Consider the following 24,822-nt stretch of genomic DNA (forward strand, 5'->3'; position numbering starts at 1 on the left):
TATTCTCCTCATTCCTCTTCAGCCGGTCACTCCTATTATTGATGGTGTCCCGAGCCAGCGGCCAGCTCCAAAGCTGTCAAAGAACAACATCGGCCTGTCGATGTTCCAGAATCCAACCCAAACAGGATTCGACTGAACCTATTCATGCCACCCTCGAGCAATCGTTCTCAAATTAACATCGCTACCAAGCATGACGCTCAAGGAAACTCTTCCAGCCCGACCCTAGAGGGTATGGTCAAACACGTTGCGTATAATGAATACAAGAAAAAGTTTTTACGAGAAGGCCAAAGGCGACAGCATGGAGACATGATACCATACTAACCCTATCACAGAGTCCCCCAATCACCCTTCTCTCAGTCGCTGGCTCCCAGATGCGTTTCAACAGCTGTCGCATGTCGACCAGCGAACCGGAGCTCCTTCTCAATGCGCGTACATAACGACTTCGGGAGAGGTGGTGCTCGTGATCATACAAAAACCCATTCTTGGCTTTGTCAAAGTTAAAACAGGAGAGGAATAGTGCGCTGCATGTGATGGTATCAGATTCACCAGATTGGCAGTTTGGCACCAATATCGGGTCCTCCACTAAGTAGGTCCATAAGTCTCTCCCCTCAATCACGTCACGGCAATTACTTATTGGAGCCAGCGAAGGTTTAGTTCAGACGCCGTCCCAAACACCAAGGGTCTTCCGAGAACACGCTCCTCAATAATATGCTGGTTCAGTAAGCGCAGTTTCCGCGAAAAAGACCCACTCAGCAAAGCGAGATCGACGCTGTCAAGGAAGACACACTTCTGCACATGGAATATGAGGAATTGGGGCCTATCAGGACCGCGATCTCACTTGGCCCACGTTTCTTAGTAGGGCCTAGCAAGTAGCGCACTTGCAGATCGTCCTGTCCAGGCCGCTGCGAGTGCTAGGCAAGATGGAAACTCCCGCAGTTCGTTCTTGCGTTATTGAGATTCGCCCAAAATGACCGGCTACCTAGTCTAGATTCCAACAGGCCATCGCCTCAGCACTAGCTGGGCGAAGCTAGGAAAATAAATCCGTGGACAAAGATAGGCATGGCATTTGCCAAGGTCGTCGAATAACCCGAGCATGGACATGTGCAGTTACTAGTTAGAAGAGTGCTTTGTCCTCTTCTTGGAGCCTCTTCAAAAGGTCCCAAATCCCCCTCCGGGCTATAATGCTAGCATATGCATGTGCACCTCAACGGCTGTTTCTTCATGCAAAACACCGAAACGAGTAATCACCTCGTGTTGACTTCGAGGTTTAGTGTGTCCCCTCCATCGAGACCCCTCTTCTAGCTGATTTGGTTGGAGGTTAGCAACACACCAGCCTCTAGAAATGGAAGTTCAATAAGAACTCCTCGCCATCCGGACTGGTTTATCAACGCTGTTTTGTATTCGGCTCCCAAAAGTACGGTTGTTGCTGGCTGAGGGCAAGTGTGTCGTGGGTTTCTTAATATATATATGAGGGTTTTCGTCAAGGTTTCATATTGTGAACCTGACGTTTCTTTCAAAGAAAGTATGGGTTTATACTTTCTTGGATATACTTTATCAATAACCAATATTTCCACGTTTTAAGCTTGTCGAAGGCTCGGAAATAGTCCGGGCGTGCCTGGCCAGCAATATTGCCTCTTGTATAGATGACGCATGATAATGGCTGCCTGAGCGGTGACTTTCTCTCCTCCGCCCGCTGCAGCGCACCAGCAACCGCAACTTCCACTCTTACTCACCCCATCGAGTTTCAGATACCCTGCTCGCTTCTTTTTGTTTCTGACCTCCCTCAATCTTACTCTCATCCCTTCTTTCTCGTCTGTTTATTATCCTGTTCCTCCTATCTTGCGCCCCTCGAATCCCTTCCCTCACCTTCGGCTTGGGATCCAGCTACTCCCTCGCATCGTTGTACCATATCAGACTGCTATCAGCCTCGTTCAGTCTCCTACCCTTTTTCAGGCTTCACTCTCTACTCGCTTTATCTAGCTCGTGTACAATAGATAACTGTGCAAACGACCGCGACCGTCTCATTCCTTAGCTCTCACTCGCATCATTTCGCGCCCGCCTTCCCCGCACCACAGGAGCCAACATGTAAGTTGGCAATATGGAAACAAAACCCTCACGGACGGACTACGGCTAACGGACTGTTCAATATAGGCGTATTACAGTGAACGTGATAAGGCCGGACCAGGCCGAGCTCGATCTCATCCCGCTGGTGGTTGGTCCTGACATGACAATCGAGCTCCTAAAAAGCATCGTCCAGAGCGAAACTTCCATCCCGCCCTCATCCCAAAGACTTGTATACAATAACCAGTTACTCGGCGACGATTCCAAGACCCTCGAACAGCTCGGTATCGGGGAGGGGGACATGCTGGGGGTTCACGTCACGCTACGTAGTCCGACAACTCAGGCGCCACCTCCCCAGCAACTTCAGAGACGACAGCAGCAAATGAACCCCGATCCCGAGATGATCCGATTACACATACTAGGCGATGACCGTGTGCGCGACGCCGTGCGACAGCGAAATCCCGAGCTGGCAGATGTTTCTGACGATCCTCAACGGTTCCGGGAAGTCCTGCTCAACCAGCAGCGGCAGGAATCTCAAAAAGAAGCGGAGAAAGAGGCCCGGATTGCGATGCTGAATGCCGACCCGTTCAATCCGGACAACCAGAAGGAAATCGAGGAGATTATCCGGCAAAATGCGGTGACGGAGAACTTGCATAATGCCATGGAACATCATCCTGAATGTAGGTTGAAGAGTGGCCGCCCTGCATGAGTTTGAGCACAGACCGCTAATTTGTGTCACAGCATTTGGCCGCGTGACGATGTTGTATATTCCCGTTGAGGTCAATGGTCATAAAGTCAACGCGTTCGTCGATTCCGGCGCTCAGGTAACTATCATGTCGCCGGATTGCGCAACCGCATGCAATATAATGCGCTTGGTAGACTCACGCTATGGAGGTATCGCAAAGGGTGTCGGAACGGCAAATATACTCGGTCGAGTACACTCGGCTCAGATCAAGATTGGCGATATGTTCCTCCCCTGCTCTTTCACCGTCATGGAAGGAAAACACATCGACCTTCTCCTCGGACTTGACATGCTAAGACGACACCAGGCCTGTATTGATCTAAGGAGAGGAGCACTTGTAATCCAAGACCAAGCCGTCCCATTTCTTGGAGAAGCAGAGATCCCCAAACACCTCCTGGAAGAGTTCGAGGATGAGCCCACCATCAAGGGAGCTGACGGCGCCGAGATCGGTGCTCGAACAGGAGCAGTGACGCATCAAGCCGGTAACAAAGGACCCAGCGCCAGCTCCAGCGGTGCAGGTCCCAGCTCGGTCCCAACGGCGTCCCCATCGTCCCGCCCAGCCCCCGTACAGACACAGTCGTCCCGCTGGGCCGAAGCCTCCATCGCGAAGATCACAGAACTTGGGTTCACCCGCGAGGAAGCCACGCGAGCACTGGAGGCAGCTAACGGCGACCTAGACGGGGCCATTGGTTTCCTGATATGATGTGTGACTTATTTCACTCAAATCCTGCCCGATGTCTCAGAGATCAACGCCGAGATACCAGGGAAATGACGTATTCCGGCAATGCCTTTTCTAATACGATCCGTGACTGTGTGACTGGTGCAGTCACTAACAAACGCCAGTACCGTTGGATCAGACGTTCGTCGTTAGAGAATAATATAGGCCTCTGGATTACGGTGTACTCGAGACAGGATAAGTAAACGAGACATCATCGGAAATTTACTTTCATTTCTCCGGTTTGGCTAGGATTGTCGCTCCTGGGCTAGCGGTGTCACTCCCCAATGAATGCTTATGATAGTAATAATCATGTATTATCTGTTTGCAATTCCTCTTCCTGGTATAGATTCTTCCGGAGTAGACGTTACGTAGTAAACGCCGATCCTTTGTATGGTGACGTTGCTTGTGAGCAACGAGATTGAATTGTATCAACATAGTGATTGCTATACAGCGACACGATCTACCAAGATTTTCACTGTAAGAACATCTTTTCCACCCCCTTCTTATATTTCACTGGCCTATATTCAGGATTTTCAGATAAGGAACCCAGATAATTACTCTCGCTTTGGTTTGTTTAGAAGCCTCGTCCGAAGCCGCCAGAACATATCCAACGTCATAAACGCCCCTAAGTAAAAATGGAAGTTAGCTCAAGCACCGAGGCAGTAGTGGGACCGAGCCATCTGTACCAAGGGCGACATATGGGCCGTAAAGCGTGGTGAGGTTTTGCTTTTCAGCAACGGTGCGATCCTCCCATGCCCAGACCTCGCAAAGACAGGTCCAGGATGTGAGGAACGACTGGAAGCCGAAAACTAGCAAATGGACGGGAACCAAAGGATCATCTGTCAAAGTCGAGTTAGTTGTGATCCACTGGGAAAAGGGTTGATGGAAACGCGAGGCTGAAACCGCGGGACTAGAATCCAAGGCTAGGAGCCTAGGTCCCAAGCGCCTTATAGTTCCTTGCTTGGGTGGGCTCGGGAGGGGGTTGTCCGTGAGGGAATTAGGTGGGTCGTACCTCGCAAGAGGGCGCCGAGGGCCCAGATACTCAGTGGGACATGGTACAATATTTCCATCCATGTATAGGAGGTGAACCATGCGGGAACGGGGCCCTCGAAAAACTTGTCCCGGTATGTGGCGATGTAGAAATCGCGTAATTGGCGTGAGAGGGCGTTGTCAAGCAGGCCTGGGAGGACAGGGACAGCATCAACCACTACCGAAAAAGATGTCATACCACCCGGCGTCAGTCAATCCGGAGATTACATCGGTGTCTGCAACTTGCTGCACCTCAATGGGTTGTCCACAAGCTGGGTCAATCAGCTATGCCACATGCCGTGCTCGGCAGCGAGGGCTGGGCTGTGACCTGTGAACTTGTTGATGCGTGGAGACCGCAGGAATCCATGCGGACTAAACGGTGGACAACTCACAGAAGATGATGGGGATGTGGATTGCGAAGAACCCGAAGTAGGCTAAGTCGCGTTTTCGGCTCCAGAGGGAAGGCATGGCTGATTGACAGGCTGGAGACACGCCCGAAACTCGAACAGAGCAGCGATGTGCAGGACGTTGGAGATGATAAGTGGGAAATCAACAAAACCCACGAAACCCCGATCACGGGTCTGCCGGGACGGAAGCGCGTGGTCATGTGACGCGCTTTGGAAAAAGCAACGCTCGCCTCGTCTGCTCGAGACGAGTCGAGAGAGAGGCCCGCCGTTCACCAGACCCAGGCCGGTGGAAGCCCGGGTAGCGATAAGGCAGGCAGGCTTGGGCCATAGGCCCATAATTGCTTTTTCGAACGCACGCGTCCGGCCTCCCTAAACATAGCTTATCCTTAGCTGCGTGGATCGTACGGAATGTACGCAATCTGTTCGCTGCGGGAGGTAAAGTTTAGTGTGCGGCCTAACACTGAGAGCCTTCACTTTGCTTTTTCGCCCTCGGGCTTGTAGTATATTCTGACATTGGATTTCCGTCATAGGAGCTGTCCTGCCCAGCCTCAGTGACCCAATCTATGAAACCTACGACTTAAGGTGAACTATTCGAGACACGATCGGCCTCGTCCATGACTCCTACACCGAGTGAGGGATATAATCCATCAAAGAAGGCGTCTCACCGCAACTCTGCGCTCTTCCACTCAGGTGCCGAATTCTTCTCCGGCTCTGGCTTGTGCAATGACCCGTCGCGGCCCAGGATGGCGGGGAGGCCAACCTTCGAAGGTACTCACGAAGAATCAACCAGCTGTCGACTCGACCTTTTCTGAAAGTACGTGCTGATCTTGCAGCTCGTCCCGACAATCGGCCTGGCTGAGTCTTACCGTCAGAACACTGCAGGGATGGGTCGACTTGCTGCCTCGGTGGTGCGAAGGATGCTCTCCAATGTCTGCTCAAAATCGACTAGACGACGCATGGTCGCTGCATGCGGGATGCAGCTAGTTTACCCGATCCAGCAGTTGCGCTCGAATCTGAAGTTTATGGCCCATCGGGCCTCGCACTAACTGCTCTTCGAAATTGAAACTCGGCCCGCCTTGGGTTTCGTTGGGGCAAGCCACGGGAACTTTACGTTTAGTGCCAGAACGATGGACTTGATGTCCAATGATGCAGTTGTTCTCGAACGTAACATCAAATCCAAGTGGGCCCGTCCCCAGAACCCGAAAGGTACCTTGAAGGGACGTTTTATCGGGAATCTATTGTGGTAGATGTCAGAGGATTGATGCGGATTCTGGGCTACCGGCATTCCTACTGGGGAGGCCGTTTACGAATAATCGTGTCCCAAAGTTGCCACTTCTTACTCAATTGGCGTCGACCTTATGATTTCTCCGTCAATGATGATGGGTTCTCCGGCGCGCCCTTTAATAACTGGACAGCAACCTGATCAGCTAGTTTCCCATCCTGGTTCAAGGGGCAGCCGATATCGTCTTCGACTGTCCGGTTGAGCTCCACGTTGGACTCTCCGGTGTTGCACGAGTTGATATCGTCAATCGATACAGAATTTAGACAATATGTTGCATGCACAACTGATTTCATCCTGCAGTCTCAACTCTGAACTGAGATTTCGAGCTGTGAAACTTATTTAAATTTCAAACGGTACCATGCATGTTTAAAGTTGGCTATTTTCGGTATATTATTGGGTCTTATCGTAACAAACTTTTTCTTGTGTTCTTCCGTTTTGACTTTGATGGGTCTTGGAAAGGGGAACAAGGGAAAATTCCAGACACCTTCGCCGCTATTCTGGGGCCGATTGCGATGCAGAACGATTTTTCTGACTCTCCAGACCCAGCCCAAGAATCATCTACCGTGTGGGGACCCCAAGATAAACCACGGGCATTGGACCGCATTCCCGAAATTAGATGGAGTTATGGGACGCTTGGCTTGAAACAGGCGCATCAACATGTTCTGGTGCTTTTACCCTTGTCGCATCCACCAAAAACGAATGATATCAAACATTCAAGCCTACCATCGACAGGGATCCTGTTAGCACACCCCTCCGAGGAACCACTCGCAATGTTCGGCTAAGCAAACCAAGGTGCAACCCTTGATGTACACTGTTCCCTCGTCCTGGTGCAAACCCGCCTATCACGATGTGAAAACTGTCCGTTTTATGGCGTCGTCTAGATTTTTAGCGAACGGTCCTTTATTTCCGCCGGGCCCCCTTGTTCGCTAGGAAGAACTATCCGAATCAAAAACAACGGCTCATATCCCTGATGTCGCCCAATCAATGAAGTAATGGAAAAGCTATAGACCTGATTTACCTCCCCACTACTAACGTGGCACGGAATAGTTCCGGAGGGGCCACCTGCGTTCGCCTTATCAATCAGGAAAAAGAAAAGATTGGAGATCCACCCACCGAAGCACCACCTGCACTACGAATTTCGCTGCAGTATAGTTGTGACGCTGAATCAGATAGGTAATACCGGAAATGATGCAATGGCCGTGCGACATATGTGGGACATGATTTTACATTTATGGTACTGGTAGAGGCCATACTGGCACAGGGCAGGCCCCTGCTCGGGATTTTACCATCTTCTCTCAAGCTATGTAAGGGCTAACTCATGCAAGATAGCAAAGCTACAGCAAGCTGCGCCTTCCTTCACAAATCTCGGGCAGCTAACTACTGCGAAGGATTTGTTCATCGACCCAGAATCAGCCCGCTGAGTAGTGCTGGAAACAGGCTCAAAGACTAGGTGATATTGGGCCAACGTGCGTGTTAGTCCCACTTTTCACCCTTCTGCGGCTTCTCGGCTTTCTTATCGGTCGCTCAAATTGCAACAGGGTTGAGCGGTGAAACTATTCCAAAATTATTGACTATTGAGGCAATGAACGCTGGAGAGCCAGTCCCCCGGAACAGCCCGGCAGCAGGGAGTCGAAGGTGCTTAGTTGCGTCCATCGTAACATCAGGATCCAATCATCCCGATAATCGCATCCATGAGGTAGTTTGGGACAACTGTTCGTTGCAGATTGCAGGAGCTACTCCGTCTGTGCCGATGATGAGCCGTCGAGGGCTTTCCTCTTTGACCGCCTCTCTTCTGGATACTTGTGACAATCGCGGGCTCAACTCCGTATGGATGCTTCCAGCTCCTTTCATCCAGAGTTCCTCCATTTCGCCTCCCCGTCGTGTTCTTTTTGGTAGATTTTCGCCTTCTTCGACGTCTCATCCTCCAATCTGAGTGGCCCATTGTCCTGCCGTTGCCCCTCCCGTCCCCCCTTTACGATCTTCGTTCAAGTTTGTATGTCCTCTGTCCGGCCACCGATGGCACCCCTGCTCGCCATGGCATCGTGGAAACCAGCTCTTTTATCCGTCATCTGCGCATCCCCATCGCAAGATGACCGGCCCGGAAATGACAGTAGTCTAAGCGAAACCGTCCGGTGGATGCGTGATGGCGCTGCAACTATTATCAGACCATCCTCCACTTAGCCATGTTTCCTCCTTGAGAAGGAGCTGCTGCTTTATCTGATGACGATGACGAAGTTGTGTCCCGATAATTAGAACTATTTATTGATATCCTCCCTCCGCCATCTGGAAGCTATCTGCTCAATCTTATTTTTTTCTCAATTCTTGAAAGTGGCTAAGTCTTATTAATTTTTGCTTCCCACCCCCTCCTATTGTGAAGCATCTATACTTCCTCGCGTCACCAAAGAAGTCTTTTGGAGTAACTTCTTCTTGTACCCCTCGCTTTTCGATCCCCTCGTATAACGAGAGGGCAGCAAACCCTTTTAACTATACACACATCACTCCATAATACCTTCCCCCCAAAGCGCAATGCCTTCCTCCGCCCCAGTTATCAGGCCTAAGCAGGCTCAGCCGGTCACATCCCATAAAGACCAGGAGCCAATCAGTTACGACATCAACATCCCATATGTGGATGTCACAAAGGACAACCATCTACGAACCAGATATCCCGAATACCTCCCTACATGGGACAAGATGTGGTTCGACCCTCTCCCTAATTTCGACTATGAGGACCCTGCGCTGCGAGTTAAGGATAAATCCAAGCCTACTCTTTTGACCCCCGATGTCAAGGTCACAGAAATCCAGCCTCAGATTGGAACCATCCTTGAAGGCGTGCAATTGAGCGAACTCTCCACGGCTGCTAAGGACGAACTCGCGCTGCTTGTCGCCGAGCGCAGAGTCGTTGCCTTCCCCAACCAAGATCTCATTGATGCCGGTCCCGCAGCACAATCAGAATTTATGAGACATTTTGGCAAACCGAACTATCAGCCCGTATCCGGTACCGTTCGCGGGTTCCCAGGCTTTCATATTATCCACCGCGATGGGAATCGCGAAGAGATCTCTCGTTTCCTGGAACAGCGCACAACCACCACTCTCTGGCACCAGGATGTCAGCTACGAAGTGCAGCCGCCTGGTTATGTCATGTTAGGACTTTTGGAAGGACCAGAAGTTGGAGGTGATACTGTTTTTGCTGCGACCGACCTGGCCTACAAGTGAGTTTAGCTAAAGACCTTTTTTATCCGGTAATAAAAAGGTACCGTTTATGCAGAGCTGACATCCGTAAACAGGCGCTTATCCCCAACTCTCTGCGCGTGGCTGGACACTTTGCAGGCAGTCCACTCATCTTCGAAAATGATCACCCACACTCGTCTTACTGGTGGTTTGGTTCGCAAAGATGCTGTCGATACCGTCCACCCATTGGTGCGCGTGCACCCTGTGACTGGACAGAAAACCCTTTTCCTTAACGGGGAATTTATCACCAAGATCCCGGGCCTCAAAGAAGCAGAGCAGCGTTGGTTGATCGATTTTCTTATGCAACACTTTGTTTCAGGACACGACTTCCAAGCTCGCGTTCGANGGCAACCCAAGACTATCGTCATTTTCGACAACAGGAGCACCATTCGTAAGTAATTTGGAAATTTTCCTCATTCGATTTTTTTTTTTCTTGAATTTTGGAATTTTTGAAATTTTGAGAATTTCTTTTCTTTTCCCTTTTTTTCCTTTTATTTTTTCATGCATTAGCCCGAGACGCGGTGGAACTGGCCACTAACTAAATCCTTCCAACTCTCTAGATTCGGCTATTGTTGACTACATTGATGACGATTACGGTGCCAAACTCCGCCATATCTTCCGTCTCTGTGCTTTGGGCGAAAAGCCGATCCCTGTTTACGACCAATTTGAATAATGGATTTCAGCACGTCTTACTCGCAAAAAAAAAGCGCCCTTAATTTTGCATCATCGCTGAATTTTTCTCTTTGAATTTATTTATGGCAAAATACCTCGACATCCAACCGTCACCTATCGCTCTTAACTACTCCTGCGCGCCCTCGGTCAATTTACTCAATTCGCTGCATGCCGCTGGTCCCGCATGTGCGCTTTGTTCCATCCTGCTTATCTTCCAATGTTTTCCCTGATACCTCGGTCCGGTTTCTGATAGACGGCTTTGATGAATTAACCTGACCTGCTCAGCCTTTCTGTTTATCTGTTTTCCCGTTGTTGTCTCTTCGGGGAGCGGCTTGCTTTCCTGCCTTGCCCTCCCTGTTCTCGTCTCCACTTGCCGCTGATTTCGACCGCCGCCCCTCGAAGACTTGATGACCTCTGCCACCCTAATAGACTATTTTGAATTACTTTGCCTGCCATTGTTTGCTTCTGTCGTTTCGTTCGGTCTCACAGCACTGCGTCAATTTATCTCGGGCTTACCTAGTTACTGTCCTAATGATCTTAATAGAGATATTATTTGATGAGCGCCTCCTTTCATCTTTTTCTCTGGTCTTCTTATCTTAGGTAAAGTAGGGAAAATCGGAAATATAGGTCCATTTTCCGTATACAAGGCATACAGCCTGCGCGAATCCTATCTAGCTAGCCTGGTATAGATCGCAAAAGATCAAAAATGATTGGAAACGGGAGGAAGCAAAGTATCAGGGAATTTAAGCAGAACCTGACGGATGGCAACACCATCACAGCTGAACAGAGAAAGGGAAAAAGAGAAAAGTCGTAAATGCGAATATAACCTTGATAAAGCTTGAAAAAGGGATCCATTACCATCGTTTAATTCAACCAAGACATGTAAGAACTAAGCTAACGGAACTACTCTATAAACCCCCAACCTAGCCTAACCTAACTCAAAATATTTTGGATCCTAGCACGCAGCTCATGGGCGACAGCCATTTGGTCTGGGCTGATACCGCCCTGTTGGATGAGGATGATCATTTCGACGACGCGCTCAGCAATAATGTCGCTCCCGAAAACGATGCCACCAAGTCGTACAGTGTCATGGAACCAGTGTTCGATAGTGTAAAGAAGGTCGCGGGCGATGATCTTGCGGTTTGCGCCGTGGAATGGCGCTTCGTCGGTGTAGTACATTGATTCAAGGACGGAGTAGATAGACTCATGCGCGACGCCAAGGTCAAAGAAAGTGTCGACGACCCACGTCGGAGGACCGACGTTGCGCTGGTGTTCCAGGGCGTAGCGTTCAAGCATGGGCAGAAGAGTGGGGATGGGGAAGATGGTTTCAGACATGCGGAGGCGGGACCCTAGGGAGCGGATCTTGTCAACAACAGCCTCATAGGGCTGCGGGGAGCCGCGTGCAACCGTTTCATCATGCAGATCCTGGAGGAGATGCTGCCATGTGGAACGGATGTCGGCGGGGTTGCGGTGGTCCGCGATGTAGAAGATTTGCAGGCAGATGTCGTAGTAGCTTGCGCTATCGGCGTATTGGTTGAACATCTGAGCTTGTTAGTAATGCGCGTGGGATACGGGCATGGGGGCATGGGGGCGTGGGGGTGGAGATGGATGGGGGGAGCATACATAAGAAACCTCAAGGATGGATCCGTCCACGTCTTCGAGGACCTTGGCCCTCTGCTCGGGCGCGAGGCGTACATCGTCCTTCAGCCGTTGTAGAAGGTCATCCTGGATATTCGCCACATCAATGAGATTGGACACTTCCTGCAACAATCGCTGTCGTGCCTGTCGTCCCACATCTTGAGTGAAGGTTGAAGCGTTGGCCCGTGCTTGGCCGAGATACTCAATCCTTCGGCTGAGAGGGAGAACGAAGGAGCTATTAGCCAGCTCTAACTGGACTCTAGCGGCCTCGTAAAAGCGTTCAGACTGAGTGTAGTACCGCCACAGGAGATCGGCGTGTGAAAGGTCATCGTTCGATTTCCGCTTCAGGTACTCGACGACGAAAGGAGAGTCCGATCTCAACAGCCGGTCACTCCAACCCTGCTCGAGATACCAATCGTACAAGCTTGTCAAAAACACTTCGTCTTTAGACTCTGAAATAATTCCATAGGCCTCATTCTTGCGCTTGGCGACCAATGTTAATTGCCCATCAACGACGCCGGGATCTTGGAGGGCAAGGCTGTCAACGGCGAGGATAACTTTAAACACGAGATCGTAACATTGTTTTCTAAACAGGTAATAGTCCTTTCGAGGATCCTAAGCAATATCCCCGTTAGTATTATACGACATACCTAAGCTGGGACACCTTACCGGTTGTGGTTGGCCGTCCATCATCCACGACAAAGCCATGTTCGCCTTGTCTGATCGACCAGCAACATTCAAAGCGAGTTGGATAGCACCTATAAAAGTTAGCGAGAAATTTCCTATTAGAGGGTGGGAAGCGTACCTGCAAAGAATTGGTTTGTTATGTAACTTTCTACTGCGGGTACCAAATAATCCATGGGTAGGTTCTCTGACACCTGCTGGAACAGATGCAAGCTCTCGTTCAGCAAATTACGGCCAAGCTCCGAGTTGAAGCCAGCCTCGGTAGCGCGCTTAAGCAGTTCTTGGGCTTTGAAGATAACAACATCTTCAGAGCTACAGAAGCTGCCACATCGCCGACGCAGAGCATCTGCTACGGTCTCGACATTAGCTCCCTTGGCGATGTTTCTGTTTACAATTCCCTTGACTAGCTCTTTGGCAACATCATGACCCTTGGTGGTGCTGAAAAGCTCCTCGAACGTCAGCTTCAGGAACCGTTGTTTTGATTCATCCGGTAGTAGAGCGACAATTTCTTCGACCTTCTCGTCAAACAAAACCGACACGAATGAAATCCCTTCAATGGTGTGAGATACCAGCTGTACGAGTGAATGAAGCGCCCGATGCTCTGCTTGAAGTTCAATTTCTTCCTGCTTTGTCGATACGCGCGCAAGAGCTTCGGGTCCGCTTAGTCCTTCGATAAAGCTCCTATTTGTTTTGAAGAAGTCTTGTAAAGCAGATAAATCCCTTTGAATGTCTAGCAGCTTGGGTGTTGGGATGGTAGATGAAATCGTTTGCGGTCCACCGGGGGCACCAGCGACTGCAGCAACTTCCTTCCGCCATATTGACCGGAGTAGTCTTGAGATGTATAGCGCGATTCCTGCGTGTCGAGGTGATGGGACGACTGTGTCAATGGCGGGAGTAGAATTATCGGCGACAGCATTTTCGTTCAGCGTGGGTCGGCCGCCGTAGTCTATGAATACCTTGCGGGCGAATTCGAGGACATCCGGGTCGTTGATCTGGGTAAGTCGTGAATCCGTAGAAACCTCTACGCCCTGGCCACATGCAACTGCAAGCGCAGTCGCAAGTGTCTCGCTGCGTCCATAAGTACGAATGAAGTTCTTGATTTCGCCCTCGAGACCCTCGTCGCCGCCACTACCCCCATTGCGCACCAAAGCGGCGAAGATGTCAACGAGTCGTCTCCTCCGGAACACATGAATACCAGTATTTGTCAAAATGGCAACCTCGGCGGACGGGTTTTCGAATTGAACGGCGAGTTCGTTGCCAAAGCCACTCGGATTTGCCGAAGCTGGCGTAGTAGGAGAGCTGAGCCCGATGTCTTCCGCTCTGCTTCCCAACGAGAGCCATATACCGGTCTCCGCGGCCTTTCCAGGGATGACGCTCTCCTGCGAGCGGGCCACGCGTCCTGAGTCTGGAGCAGATATAAATAATGTATCTGATTTTTGTGTCGTGTCCTGGCAAGAGAAGCAGAAGAAGTAGCCCGGGGGGAATCGTGCTGATGACCTGGTTGGATCAAGTGTGTGGATCGGAACTTTAGACGCCGCCATTGAGGGCTGAAAGCGCGATTGACCTTGGTACACAGGCGGTGGGTTGTCAAATGGCGGTGTTTTGACATAATGAGCCTGCATGCTTGTTGGGGCATTTGCGCCATTCGGTACAGGAGACCAACTATAGGACCCAGTGGCACTCAAGTAAATGCGGTAACCTGTAGCGGTAGTCGCCATCAAATGATACCTTGACGCCTCGGCTGCTGGGATCGGGCTGATTGACACAATCTTTACTTTGGAGTTCAGCGCTTGGTTAGAGGCGATGATGTGGCCTATATTGGCATAGATATCATGGGCCGGTTTCGTAATTGCGAGAGAGACGGAGCCATCTACTTTCAAGTGAAATACCCTAATGGTAGATGATGATGACAGTGTGTACAAAAGCCGCCTAGAGTCATCTACTACCATTTGCTCGAGATGTTCCGATGGCCGTTGCGTAAAGCTTAGAGAAGGCGCAAATGTAGCGATGCGGGAGCCTGTGTGGTTCACCTTGCCGCATCGACCTTGGAACCATTTTTCTTCTTGTTGGTATGTAAGTTCATAAACGTCGTTATCGGAAGTGCCGGCGAAAAATATACGGCCAGTCGCGTCCGAGGAAGCCAAGATGCTGATATCCAATCCACGTATAGATGTCGACATCCCTGTCTGGTATAAAGTCACTTGTCGGCCACCTCCCGGGGTCGGTTCACATTTCATGCCGAGCAGTATCACCTCCGCCGTTGTCGATATGACGAGCAAATGGGTAATGCTAGGGAGGAACACTCCGGGACGTGGTTTGGCTAGCTTGACCGCGTTGATGCTGTTGGGCTGATCTTCGAATCCGACGAGTTGAGGATTTGTGTGTGTGTAATCCCAGAGGTATAGCGCGTTGTCGATGGCTACCCACGCGTGATTCAGCTCCGCCAACAAGCCCATGGTGGTGGATACCTGTGCTAGGTTATACTGGTCGAATATTTGGTCGGGTATGTTGTACATCTTGACTTTCTGGAACGGCGCCCATGTTGGCGAGACGGGAATGTCATAATCGGATGAGAATCCCTCTACAATCGAATTGTCAGTCTGTAGTAATAGGTGTGATTTCTCGAAATCACTTACGAGACAAATAGCTGTCGAGGTCGGGATAGCGAGCTTCCTGTGTGAGGGTATCATTGACAGTCCGTGCCGCACGTTCCTCCGTATTCAGATTCTGCGCCGGTGCCGGTTTCAAGGCCGGAGGAAACCTAGGAAGCACAGGTTGCGCCGCCGCATTTGCGGGCTGTGCGGTCGGCTGGGGTGGTGTGGGTTGTGGTTGATTCAGCGCATTGCCGGGCGCGGGTGTCTGGAAGAAAGCACCAGGAAGAGGTTTCTGAGGTGTCACTGGTGGAAGAACAGGGTAGGACATGGTGCAGCCTCGAAATCGTTCAAGCCGTTGAGGTGATCGCGCTCCCCGGCGTGGACGAGGTTCGTTTCAGCGCAAGGGCCGGGGAAATGAAGCAATTTCGAAAGAAAAAGCAGGGCCGGGGTTGAGGAGATCGGAAGGCCGAAACGCGAGGAGAAGGAACATGAATTGACGAGGTGTTATGTTCCTCGGGTGGTGTGTTGTCCTGAGGGTCGAAGACGGCAAGCTTGGAGAGCATTCAAAGAAACAGAAGCAATAATCAAAATCATGGATCGGGCCCGTGCACCCAAGCTCGCCGCCTCCAGAGATTCTGCCTCAACAAACACGACTCGCTGCAGCTTTGACCACTCTAGCAACTTGCAACTCTGGGTTTTTTCAATTCCGCTCTGTATCTCTTCTACGTTTGTCTTGTCTTCATTAGATAGTAGCGATGCTCCGAGCTTTGCGACTAACAACCCGCCTGGGTCTCTACCAAGTGCGATGGAATTCGACAGCCAGTCCATCGCTGCCGCCATTAATGGCTACATTGAGAACTGATTTGAAGACTGCGATGCGGTCAAAGGATACGGATAGGTATGTTTATTCCCCAAATCCCTGTAAATACCATTTAAACCTTCTATACTGACCGACTGTTACCCCCAGGCTGAACGTCCTCCGAGCACTGATCTCCGAAACCAACAACTCGCAAAAAACGTCGTCCCCCATCCAGACTGACCTGCAATTACTGGCATTGATCCGAAAACGCGTTTCTGCCTCCAAGGACTCGGCTCAGCAATTCCTCGACGCCGAGCGACCGGATCTCAAGGAGAAAGAGGATAAGGCTCAGGCAATCCTTGAGGAGTATGGAAGCCAAGTGCAAACAATGAGTGTCGACGAGATCAAGCAAATCGTCTTAGGCGAGGTAGCAAAGTTGAAGGAGGGCGGCAAGAAACTGGAAATTGGTACGGTCCTCAAAACCCTCTTTGCGCCCGGGGGTGCCCTGGATGGCAAGCCAGCTGAGAGAGGTGAGGTTGCGAAAATCGCAAAGGAAGCTGTTTCTGCGGCTTGATTGAGTATGGAGCCGAACTGTATGTTAACCTTGTACCATTATACGATCTACACGGAACTTCTCTCATCACGATCTGACCCAACGGCTCCCGCGGCAAACATCGCGCTCCGATTACAAAGACATTTATAATTGAATATATTACAAGGCATAATAGGATGCCAAAGACGTATCCTACAGGCAAAACAGTTAACAACCCCGGAGAAGAGACCCCATACACCGGATCAAGTTCTTCAGTTAAGCATTTAAGCCGTTGATTCTAAGAGAAGAACAGTGTGAGGCCCCCCACAGCACTCATAACCACCCCCAGCCACAACCAGCGGTCTGGGTCAAGAAGACTGTCTTTACTCACAAGGCCTGCCAAACCGACGCGTTTACCAGGGTCTCCACCGAAATGACGTTTATTGTTCTTGGACGTTAGGTCGCTCAGCGGCTTGGTGGGCAGCATCTCCGGTGGCCTATAGGCAAGATACATCGGCGCCATGGGCGCGCCATCGAACGAGTAGAGGTCGAGCCGTGTACTTTTATGATATGGATCGATGGCCACGGTGAAAGACTAACGATGTTAACGGCAGCCCTTCGGCAGTATAAAGGGGGCAAATGTACCTTGTACAGCTCTGTCTGATTGTACCTAGTATATATCCCGATCTCCTCTTTACACGGATCCGATAGCAGCTGGCGACCGTCCACAGCTATTGGTGTCAAATGTAGGGAGCCATCAGGGTTCATAGTATATGTACCATGCTGCCACTGCATAATACCCTTAGGGCATGATGGATCCTGTGCTGTAAATTGGGGCGCTCATTAGCATGCGGCCATTAGTGTCGGGGAAAATATATACTAACGGTTGGAAATGGCGCGGTAGAACGCCTGTTCGAAATGGCCTTCGTCGGTAAATGAGAACGAGATGCCCGTAAGATCCGGCTCGATTAATTTATCATTGACTGGATCGTAGAATCCCTATCGAAGAAACGACATCAGCATCATCCATATGGCACTGGCAATTGACCCAAACATACTGGCCCTGTAATGACTTTGCGAGATTTGGTGGTCCAAGTCCCGACAAGATCGGCGACGTTGCCGGCACTAACAACGCCAGCCAGAAGGCTCGCAAGTAGGTATACCACAAGCATTGCTGCGTGAAGCTGTCGAACAGGTTGGGAGACGGGACGAAGCAAGTGGAAGTGAGAGAAGGGTTTTTCACACAAGGGCGCAATCCACGTTGCCCTTTCGAAGGGAGCTCGCGGCCCTGTCGATCCAGCCATGCGACCAAAACAATGATGAATGCAATGCCGACGCCAAGCCTCCACTGTGATATGCCCGGGAGTCACTCTCAGCTTCTTCCATGGACGTCCAACTCCTTAATGTCCTAGGAGCCACTCGGGTAATCTCGACTACTCTTATTCTACTAACCATTATCTTCGCTTCTTTTTGTTCTACCATCTTCTCTAACCATTGGACATGACGGCGGGAATACAGACAGCCAAAAAGGATCTCCGCAAAAGAATGCGGGACGTCCTCCGGGGAATCTCCGCTGATTCTATCGGCAACCAATGTTGGCACCATTATCCTCTGGCTGAAATGGCGGCAGTTGCTAATGATGTACAGCTCGAGCGGTTGCGAGCAGACTTTTCGCTCTTCCTGAATATCAGAGGGCCCAAAGAATAGGCGTCTACCTGTCCATGCCGACAGGCGAGCTATCGACAACAGCAATAGTGGAAGATGCCTTCAAAAGTCACAAGGAGGTCTTCGTGCCGTACATCCATAGCATTGAAACCACGACCACGCAGCAGAAGACATCAGTCATGGATATGCTCGCGCTAGACTCCATGGAAGAGTTCACTTCACTAGAGCGCGACAAATGGGGAATTCCGTCCCTCACCGAAGAACAGGCGTTGAGGAAGAAGAACTGTTTTGGCGGGACTGGACTAGCCGCGACGATAGCTAAGGAGGTGACAACTAACTTATCCGGGCTAGACTTGATTGTGATGCCTGGAATGGCCTTCGATACAGGATTTAATAGACTTGGTCATGGGAAAGGATACTATGACAGCTTTTTGACAAGGTATTTGAGATGGGAAGCTGAAAGAGGAGCAGAAACGAGAAAAATGCCTTTACTCGGTGAGAGAAAACCTTATCCGAACTGTAGGAGAGCAATAAATTTCCTGACTAAATCACAGTCGCCCTCTCTCTCAAGGAGCAAACGCTTTCCCCGCCCGAAGAAGTACCCGTTACAAATCATGACTGGCTGATAGATGTCGTGTTAGTTGGCGATGACAGGTGTCTCGTGCGCCAACAATAATCGGAAAGTCCAGAAATAGTTTCAGATGTCCGCAGATATATCTATTCCATCCATATCCTCCAGTGACACAGCGTAGATAGTAGCCTTTAAGATCTCCGTAGAACAGGAAACGGCGAAGAACTTTTGTGTTGGAATTAACGACGTATTAGATAGGAGACGAGGTGCGACTCGCGATCACTGGACAGCTTGGATGAGGGAGACATTGTCGCCCTTGAGCAGTATTTGACCTGTTTTCGAAACAACTCATCAGCATTGAAAGTCGCAAATGATAGATTCTGCACTGCTGCCACATACCTAATGGTCTTCTCTTTTCCTCGTCAGTTTTTGTGGCCAGCTTAACCTCCACGGCGTCATCGACTACCAGATTCATGAACTCGTCGAACCCCTAGCCATTCGGTCAGCGATCGCCATTGCGCAGAAAACAGGAATTCCCATACCCTGATCTTCCCCTCTATACGGAATGCGAGCTGCTCATATAGCCAGATGCAGACTGTTGAGCGTTGCTGGAGGAGTTTGAAGATAAAGTGAATGGGCGCAAGCAGTGTCTTGCGAGCAGCACCACCTCCTCTGCCAGACATGACGACGCGAGTTTGCGAAAATTAATAAAATAGAATAGAATAAGTGAACTGAAGGCGCAATCGATAGAGATAAACCGAGCAGGAGAGGTGGTTGGCGGCGAGTGGTGGTAAATGGGTAGGTGAAAAGATAATGTGAAGCTCGACAGGCCGCGCGGGTTTCTCCAATTCAGTTCGGTGCCAACTGATTGTTGCGGCTCACCAACTTTTCCTTGGGAGCGGATCATCAGCCACCATCCCACTTCCTCTCCTATTGACGACCGTTTGACACCGAATCTGCGCACAACCGGCGGCCCCTCGCAGCCCAGCTCTCTGGTTTCTTAATTTATTCTATGTTTTTTAATGATTCATGACTGAAACCCACTCGTGTTGAGCCTCCCGGCCTAGTTGACCCCTCTTTCCGACTCCCACGGAGCACATCCACACCAAAACAGCTTTCCCACGTCGACCATGGCCAGCAAAGGAGATGCCGCAGGACAGGCCTTTGGGCCCGTCCTAGCAGCGGTCTCTACTATGCAAGGGAATGTTCCGCGTACCGAAAAGGCTCATGCTCATGAGTTTCTCGAGAAATTTCAGAAATCCGTTCGTTCGCCCCTAGCCCCTCACCTGTCCCCACGGCACACCACCGCGTGTTTGAGAAGCGTTTATACTGATCGAATGGACTCACCATGTAGGTCGAGGCTTGGACTATTACACATGAAATGTTACAGTCGACCGACGTTCCCGTGGAGGCCAAATTGTTCGCAGCAACAACATTAAAGGGAAAGGTGAAGCCGGAGAATAATCCCGTGGAGTCATTATGGCATACTGACTATGCCAGATCATGTTTGACCTCGACCAATTGCCCGCAGAGTCCGTGGTTGCATTGAGAGATTCAGTTCTTAATCTCCTAGTGGCTTTCGGTTCGGGGCCGCGACCTATCCAAACGCAGCTTTGCGTGTGTCTAGCCAGTCTTGCTATCCAGATGATCCAATGGAAAGACGTTCTGGCTACTGTTGGTTCTTCCCTCGGAAGCAATGCCAGCGACTGCGTGCTGGAGTTTCTCAGAATCCTTCCGGAAGAAGTGACGGAAGGTCGCAAAATCAATTTATCTGTATGTTCGACAAACTCAGCATCCCATGTTTACAACATCGACCGGCGACGACTCTTTGCGCGGCCATAGTTCAGGATCTAATACATTCGCCTTAGGAAGATGAACTCTCGTTGAGGACGAAAGAACTGCTGGAAGACAATGCTGAGCAAGTCATGCATCTCTTGGTTCAATACTCTCAATCATCCCGTCCGTGTCCTTTTCCGTTTTCACTTCCAGCTAAACCCTGCTGACTGTATTTACTTCTAGCTGAGGCATCTACGAATCCCCGCCTTCTCGATTGTATAACGTCCTGGATGCGCGAGATCCCCGCATCGAAGATTGTCGACTCGCCTCTGATGGACGTCGTTTTGAAGGCCCTGGATGACGATGCATCATTCGACGCTGCAGTTGACAGCATGTGTACTCTATACCGAGACACACGTGAAGTCGATGACTCACTACCCATCATCCAGGCCTTGTACCCACGCGTTATGTCTCTCCGCCATAAGATCGCCGAAACCGCCGAAGCGGAGGATACGGAAGCGTTCAGAGGTATCACAAGGTTATTTGCTGAGGCTGGTGAAGCATGGGTGGTCCTGATGGCGCGTCAGCCTGCACAGTTCCGGGAGCTAGTGGAAGCAGTGCTGGAATGTTGTGCACGGGATTGGGAGCGTGATGTGGTTTCTATCACCTTCATCTTCTGGTACGAACTGAAACAATACGTCACACTGGAACGATATGCCGAGTCGCGTGCGGTCTATGGCGATATTTTCTCAAAACTGGTGGATATCATGATCAAGCACCTTGAGTACCCGCGCCCCGACGAAGGCGAAACCGATCTCTTCGGAGGTGATCGAGAGCAAGAAGAAAAGTTCCGACAGTTCCGACACGCGATGGGAGACGTTCTCAAGGATTGCTGTGTTGTCATCGGAGTTACAGAGTGCTTGTCGAAAGCCTACCAGGTTATCCAGCAATGGATCTCTCAGTACGCTTCGCAATCAACGGATGACCACGTTCCGAACTGGCAAGAGCTTGAAGCACCACTTTTCAGCCTGAGAGCCATGGGCCGCATGGTTGACCCGGAAGAAAATGCAGTCTTGCCACAGGTCATTCCCCTAATTGTTCAAATTCCAAACCAAGAGAAGGTCCGGTTCCAGGCTATCATGGCACTTGCACGCTACACGGAATGGACGGCGCAGCATCCCGAGACCCTCGAAGCACAGCTGAACTATGTCATCTCCGGCTTCCAACATAGCTCTGTGGAAGTCGTCCAGGCATCTGCCTTGGCATTCAAGTTCCTTGGAACGGATTGTCAGAAACTTCTTGGAGGACACATTGCGCAGCTTCATTCATTCTACGAGTCTGTCATTGACAGATTGAAGCCAAGCAGCCAGGAGGAGGTGACGGAAGGTGTTGCGGCTGTTGTTGCTGTGCAGCCACTGGAGAAGATATATGAGACCATGAAGCTGTTCTGTGATCCCCTCATGTCGCGCATTATGAACCTGGCGAATAATGCCAAAGACGAACAGGGCCAGCGCGCTGTTGCCGGTAAGTATATTTCTACAATATACGGTTATTATATACTCACTTTGCGACAGATCACCTTCAGTTGATCACGATATTTATTCTGGTCGTGAATCCTTTTGTTGCTCAAGACCTGGAGAACCCAGCAGTGAAGTATTGTGGTGAGATATTGCCTATCACGACGACGCTCGTCATGAACTTTACGACATCTACCCCAATTCTGGAGCGCGTATGTCGTTGCTGGAGAAATATGATCATCAGCTACAGAACCGCCATGAGCCCTCTGCTCCCAACGCTTGCTCAGAGTCTTGCGAGCGGCTTCGAAGTATCAAAGGAAGGATGCTTCCTGTGGGCCACTGATGCCGTCGTACGGGAATTCTCTGAGGGCGCCGAATACGTTGACCCCGCAACAAGTCGAGCAGTGTTCCAGTTTTTCGAGCAGCAAGCTACCGCTTTCCTCCGCACTCTGAATGACTTGCCGCCAGAAAACCTACCTGATGGTATGTTTTATGCATTAACTTGCTTTTAATCTGTCTGACATGTGAATAGTGATTGAGGACTTCTTCCGTCTCTCCTCCGATGCCATCCGATTCTATCCCAAAGAGTGCCTCGCTTCCTCTCTCTCAGTGCCGATTTTCTCGGCTGCACTGAGCTCCCTTACGCTACAGCAAATCGACCCTCTTATGGCCACGCTGCACTACTACCACGACCTCTTCAGTTTTGCTTTTGACAAGCCTGCCGTCTCGAGCTTCACCGCACCAGATGGAAAAACATATACCAACCCTCCGGAGATACAGGAGGCCGTGAAGCAGCTGATTGCGTCGCAAGGACAAGTCCTCGTACAGCGTATTCTCACTGGCATGATGTTTACATTCCCAGGGGAATGCTTTCCAGATGCGTCAAGCCTGCTAATGTCCATGTTCGAATTAATGCCGCCAGATGCAGGTGGCTGGGTGCAGTCTACCCTGCAGATGCTCCCCACGGGTACGATGAAGCCGGGCGAAGCGGAAAGACTACTGAATGGAATTTCCGAAAAGGTTCAATCAGGAGAAACACGCAAGATTCGCGTTCTCCTTCAAGGTATGAACATGGGCCGATTTGCGGTTTATTTCACCTGAGCTAACGTGTGCTATAGATTTCACCAATTCATACCGCCGTCGGAACGTGGCGCCCAGGGAAGGGTTAGGCCGGTTGGAGGCTACGCGGTTCAGGTTTAGCGGGTAGATTTCTTCTTTCTGTCTTGATAAATTTTGCCAGTTTTCTATTTTTCATTTCGTTTGGGAAACAAGATGGGGGAAAGGGAGGAGACGGGGCGGAGACTGAACAGGTCAGGAGCAGCTCTTGGGGACACCGACATACATGGGGACGAACCGTTCAAACCTCGTCACCACCCGCGCTCGAGTTACAAAAACACTCGGCTCCTGTGGCGGGGAAAGCCAAATCCTCAGCAATCTATCGCTATACATAATCGCGCACGTCATGAGACTCAGCCCGCGGGTGAGATGGCATGCGTTCGTGCAGCTTCCAACCTATGCGAATATCACATACCCAATCATGTATTCTTGCCGTCCCTTTCGGGGTGATTGTGATTGCTCGCGGGCATTCGTTTCAGAGCAGCCACTATGCACTATGATGGAGATGGGGGAGATGAGATGACGAAGGCGCCACATCGACCTCCACCCCGAGGCCGCTGGTTCCCTGCGTGTATCTAAACGAAATTATAGTTTAGGGAATTTAGTCTGGCAACTAGGGCGGATTGTCTTTGCAAATCATTCTTGAAACTTGGTGCCCCGCGTTCTCGGGCGTTCCACGCTCCTTCCAAGTTCCAGCTTAACCTGTTCTGCTAACTCCGAGCTCTGCCCTGGCCGCGGCAAGCCTAGGTAAGGTACGGGAAGGGCGGGATCCTGAAAAGACTAATAGTTGGTGGTTAGTATGGAGTTAGTAGTCTAGTGCATGCCCAGATGATATAGGTTGCATCTGATTTACTATAGCAGTCCCACTGATCACCAGCGGTTGCTACATGCTTACTCGCACTCCTCGACGGTATTATTCTTTGTCCAGCAACCCTTGTTCAGTAGGAGGCGCAACGTTGTACTCGAAATCTACCACTTCGCTGGTAACCTGCGTAAGGGTATTGCCCCTGGGGCACCGGGCCCAGAGCGAGCCGAAGGCAAAGTCAAATAATACCAGCTGAAGCGGCAAGAACATCAGCCCACTACTGGAAAAAAGTAAACATATCTTGGCTAATCTGACAGGAACGACATTGTCGCCCTAGAACGCTTTCGAAGGAAGAAGGAAGGATGGAAGAGTTTTCTTCGCCTCCGCACTGACTCGCAATAGTGCGTGCGAAACGCCAGGTACCTTTTCCACCCTCGACAGTTAGTATGTGGTATACTCAGGCGGGCGCCCGACTGCTACCCTCCTATATCGGGAACTTGATCCATCTCCAAGGAATTAGGCACTGTCCTTTATCGGATCACGCGCGCTATTCTCGGTTGGGCATCGTGGAGCGGAGGGCGAGATCGGCTAAGACTTTGCTCTCGAAGGGACTAGAGTATACGAAAGATACGAACAACATTCGGTGAGGGCAACCTCCGCGACCCAGGTCTTGGGTTGACTTGGTTGGCTCACTTGTTGAGTCTGGGGATGCTGATTAGTACTTTCCAGCGTTTTCTCTAATCTTCTTTTACGTTTCTTTTTTTTCTTTTTGTCGAGGTTAAATCGGCAAGCGCCAAAATTCTGGACTGGGTCGAGTAACGAGTTGGACTTGAGGCTGATCTGCCGAACTAACTTGGGCTGGATGATCTCGGACAAGCGAGCCTGGAGGCAAGAATTATTCTTAGTTGATTGTATTAGTTGATGCGGTGGTGATCCAGCTCTGCTCTGGAGCGGAGTTCCGACTTTCGAGCGTCTAAGGCGGGGAG

At 50.6% G+C, this 24,822-nt stretch overlaps 8 protein-coding genes across 8 annotated transcripts; 4 read left to right on the forward strand and 4 right to left on the reverse strand.

Moving 5' to 3' along the window:
- Positions 1 to 4,075: 4,075 nt before the first annotated feature.
- On the reverse strand, positions 4,076 to 5,018 carry ASPSYDRAFT_93107 (EXPERA domain-containing protein; the record flags this gene model as incomplete). The annotated part of the gene is made up of 4 exons (XM_040852780.1): positions 4,076 to 4,146; positions 4,208 to 4,360; positions 4,534 to 4,728; positions 4,943 to 5,018. The coding sequence occupies 4 exons, from the start codon at positions 5,016 to 5,018 to the stop codon at positions 4,076 to 4,078; spliced, it is 495 nt and encodes a 164-aa protein (XP_040698888.1).
- A 3,747-nt stretch (positions 5,019 to 8,765) lies between these two features.
- ASPSYDRAFT_60833 (TauD/TfdA dioxygenase family protein) lies at positions 8,766 to 10,140 on the forward strand (the record flags this gene model as incomplete). The annotated part of the gene is made up of 3 exons (XM_040849909.1): positions 8,766 to 9,448; positions 9,524 to 9,858; positions 10,028 to 10,140. The coding sequence occupies 3 exons, from the start codon at positions 8,766 to 8,768 to the stop codon at positions 10,138 to 10,140; spliced, it is 1,131 nt and encodes a 376-aa protein (XP_040698889.1).
- A 932-nt stretch (positions 10,141 to 11,072) lies between these two features.
- Positions 11,073 to 15,383, reverse strand: ASPSYDRAFT_93109 (putative non-repetitive nucleoporin; the record flags this gene model as incomplete). Its single annotated transcript, XM_040852781.1, has 5 exons — positions 11,073 to 11,681; positions 11,763 to 12,392; positions 12,447 to 12,535; positions 12,583 to 15,042; positions 15,098 to 15,383. The coding sequence occupies 5 exons, from the start codon at positions 15,381 to 15,383 to the stop codon at positions 11,073 to 11,075; spliced, it is 4,074 nt and encodes a 1,357-aa protein (XP_040698890.1).
- Positions 15,384 to 15,810: 427 nt separating this feature from the next.
- Positions 15,811 to 16,428, forward strand: ASPSYDRAFT_158889 (uncharacterized protein; the record flags this gene model as incomplete). The annotated part of the gene is made up of 2 exons (XM_040842768.1): positions 15,811 to 15,953; positions 16,023 to 16,428. The coding sequence occupies 2 exons, from the start codon at positions 15,811 to 15,813 to the stop codon at positions 16,426 to 16,428; spliced, it is 549 nt and encodes a 182-aa protein (XP_040698891.1).
- A 256-nt stretch (positions 16,429 to 16,684) lies between these two features.
- ASPSYDRAFT_93111 (uncharacterized protein) lies at positions 16,685 to 17,558 on the reverse strand (the record flags this gene model as incomplete). Its single annotated transcript, XM_040852782.1, has 4 exons — positions 16,685 to 16,981; positions 17,032 to 17,210; positions 17,271 to 17,385; positions 17,445 to 17,558. The coding sequence occupies 4 exons, from the start codon at positions 17,556 to 17,558 to the stop codon at positions 16,685 to 16,687; spliced, it is 705 nt and encodes a 234-aa protein (XP_040698892.1).
- A 328-nt stretch (positions 17,559 to 17,886) lies between these two features.
- ASPSYDRAFT_93112 (5-formyltetrahydrofolate cyclo-ligase) lies at positions 17,887 to 18,727 on the forward strand (the record flags this gene model as incomplete). Its single annotated transcript, XM_040852783.1, has 3 exons — positions 17,887 to 17,980; positions 18,034 to 18,546; positions 18,606 to 18,727. The coding sequence occupies 3 exons, from the start codon at positions 17,887 to 17,889 to the stop codon at positions 18,725 to 18,727; spliced, it is 729 nt and encodes a 242-aa protein (XP_040698893.1).
- Positions 18,728 to 18,901: 174 nt separating this feature from the next.
- On the reverse strand, positions 18,902 to 19,305 carry ASPSYDRAFT_158836 (small nuclear ribonucleoprotein E; the record flags this gene model as incomplete). The annotated part of the gene is made up of 3 exons (XM_040842764.1): positions 18,902 to 18,954; positions 19,022 to 19,112; positions 19,165 to 19,305. 3 exons carry the CDS (start codon positions 19,303 to 19,305, stop codon positions 18,902 to 18,904), a joined length of 285 nt encoding a protein of 94 aa, XP_040698894.1.
- A 447-nt stretch (positions 19,306 to 19,752) lies between these two features.
- ASPSYDRAFT_159219 (nuclear import receptor MTR10) lies at positions 19,753 to 23,122 on the forward strand (the record flags this gene model as incomplete). Its single annotated transcript, XM_040842806.1, has 8 exons — positions 19,753 to 19,884; positions 19,977 to 20,069; positions 20,123 to 20,395; positions 20,491 to 20,587; positions 20,642 to 21,922; positions 21,973 to 22,398; positions 22,448 to 22,978; positions 23,034 to 23,122. 8 exons carry the CDS (start codon positions 19,753 to 19,755, stop codon positions 23,120 to 23,122), a joined length of 2,922 nt encoding a protein of 973 aa, XP_040698895.1.
- Positions 23,123 to 24,822: the final 1,700 nt, after the last annotated feature.

This window comes from Aspergillus sydowii (genome assembly GCF_001890705.1).
Source record: "Aspergillus sydowii CBS 593.65 unplaced genomic scaffold ASPSYscaffold_12, whole genome shotgun sequence".
Taxonomy (NCBI): Eukaryota; Fungi; Ascomycota; class Eurotiomycetes; order Eurotiales; family Aspergillaceae; genus Aspergillus; species Aspergillus sydowii.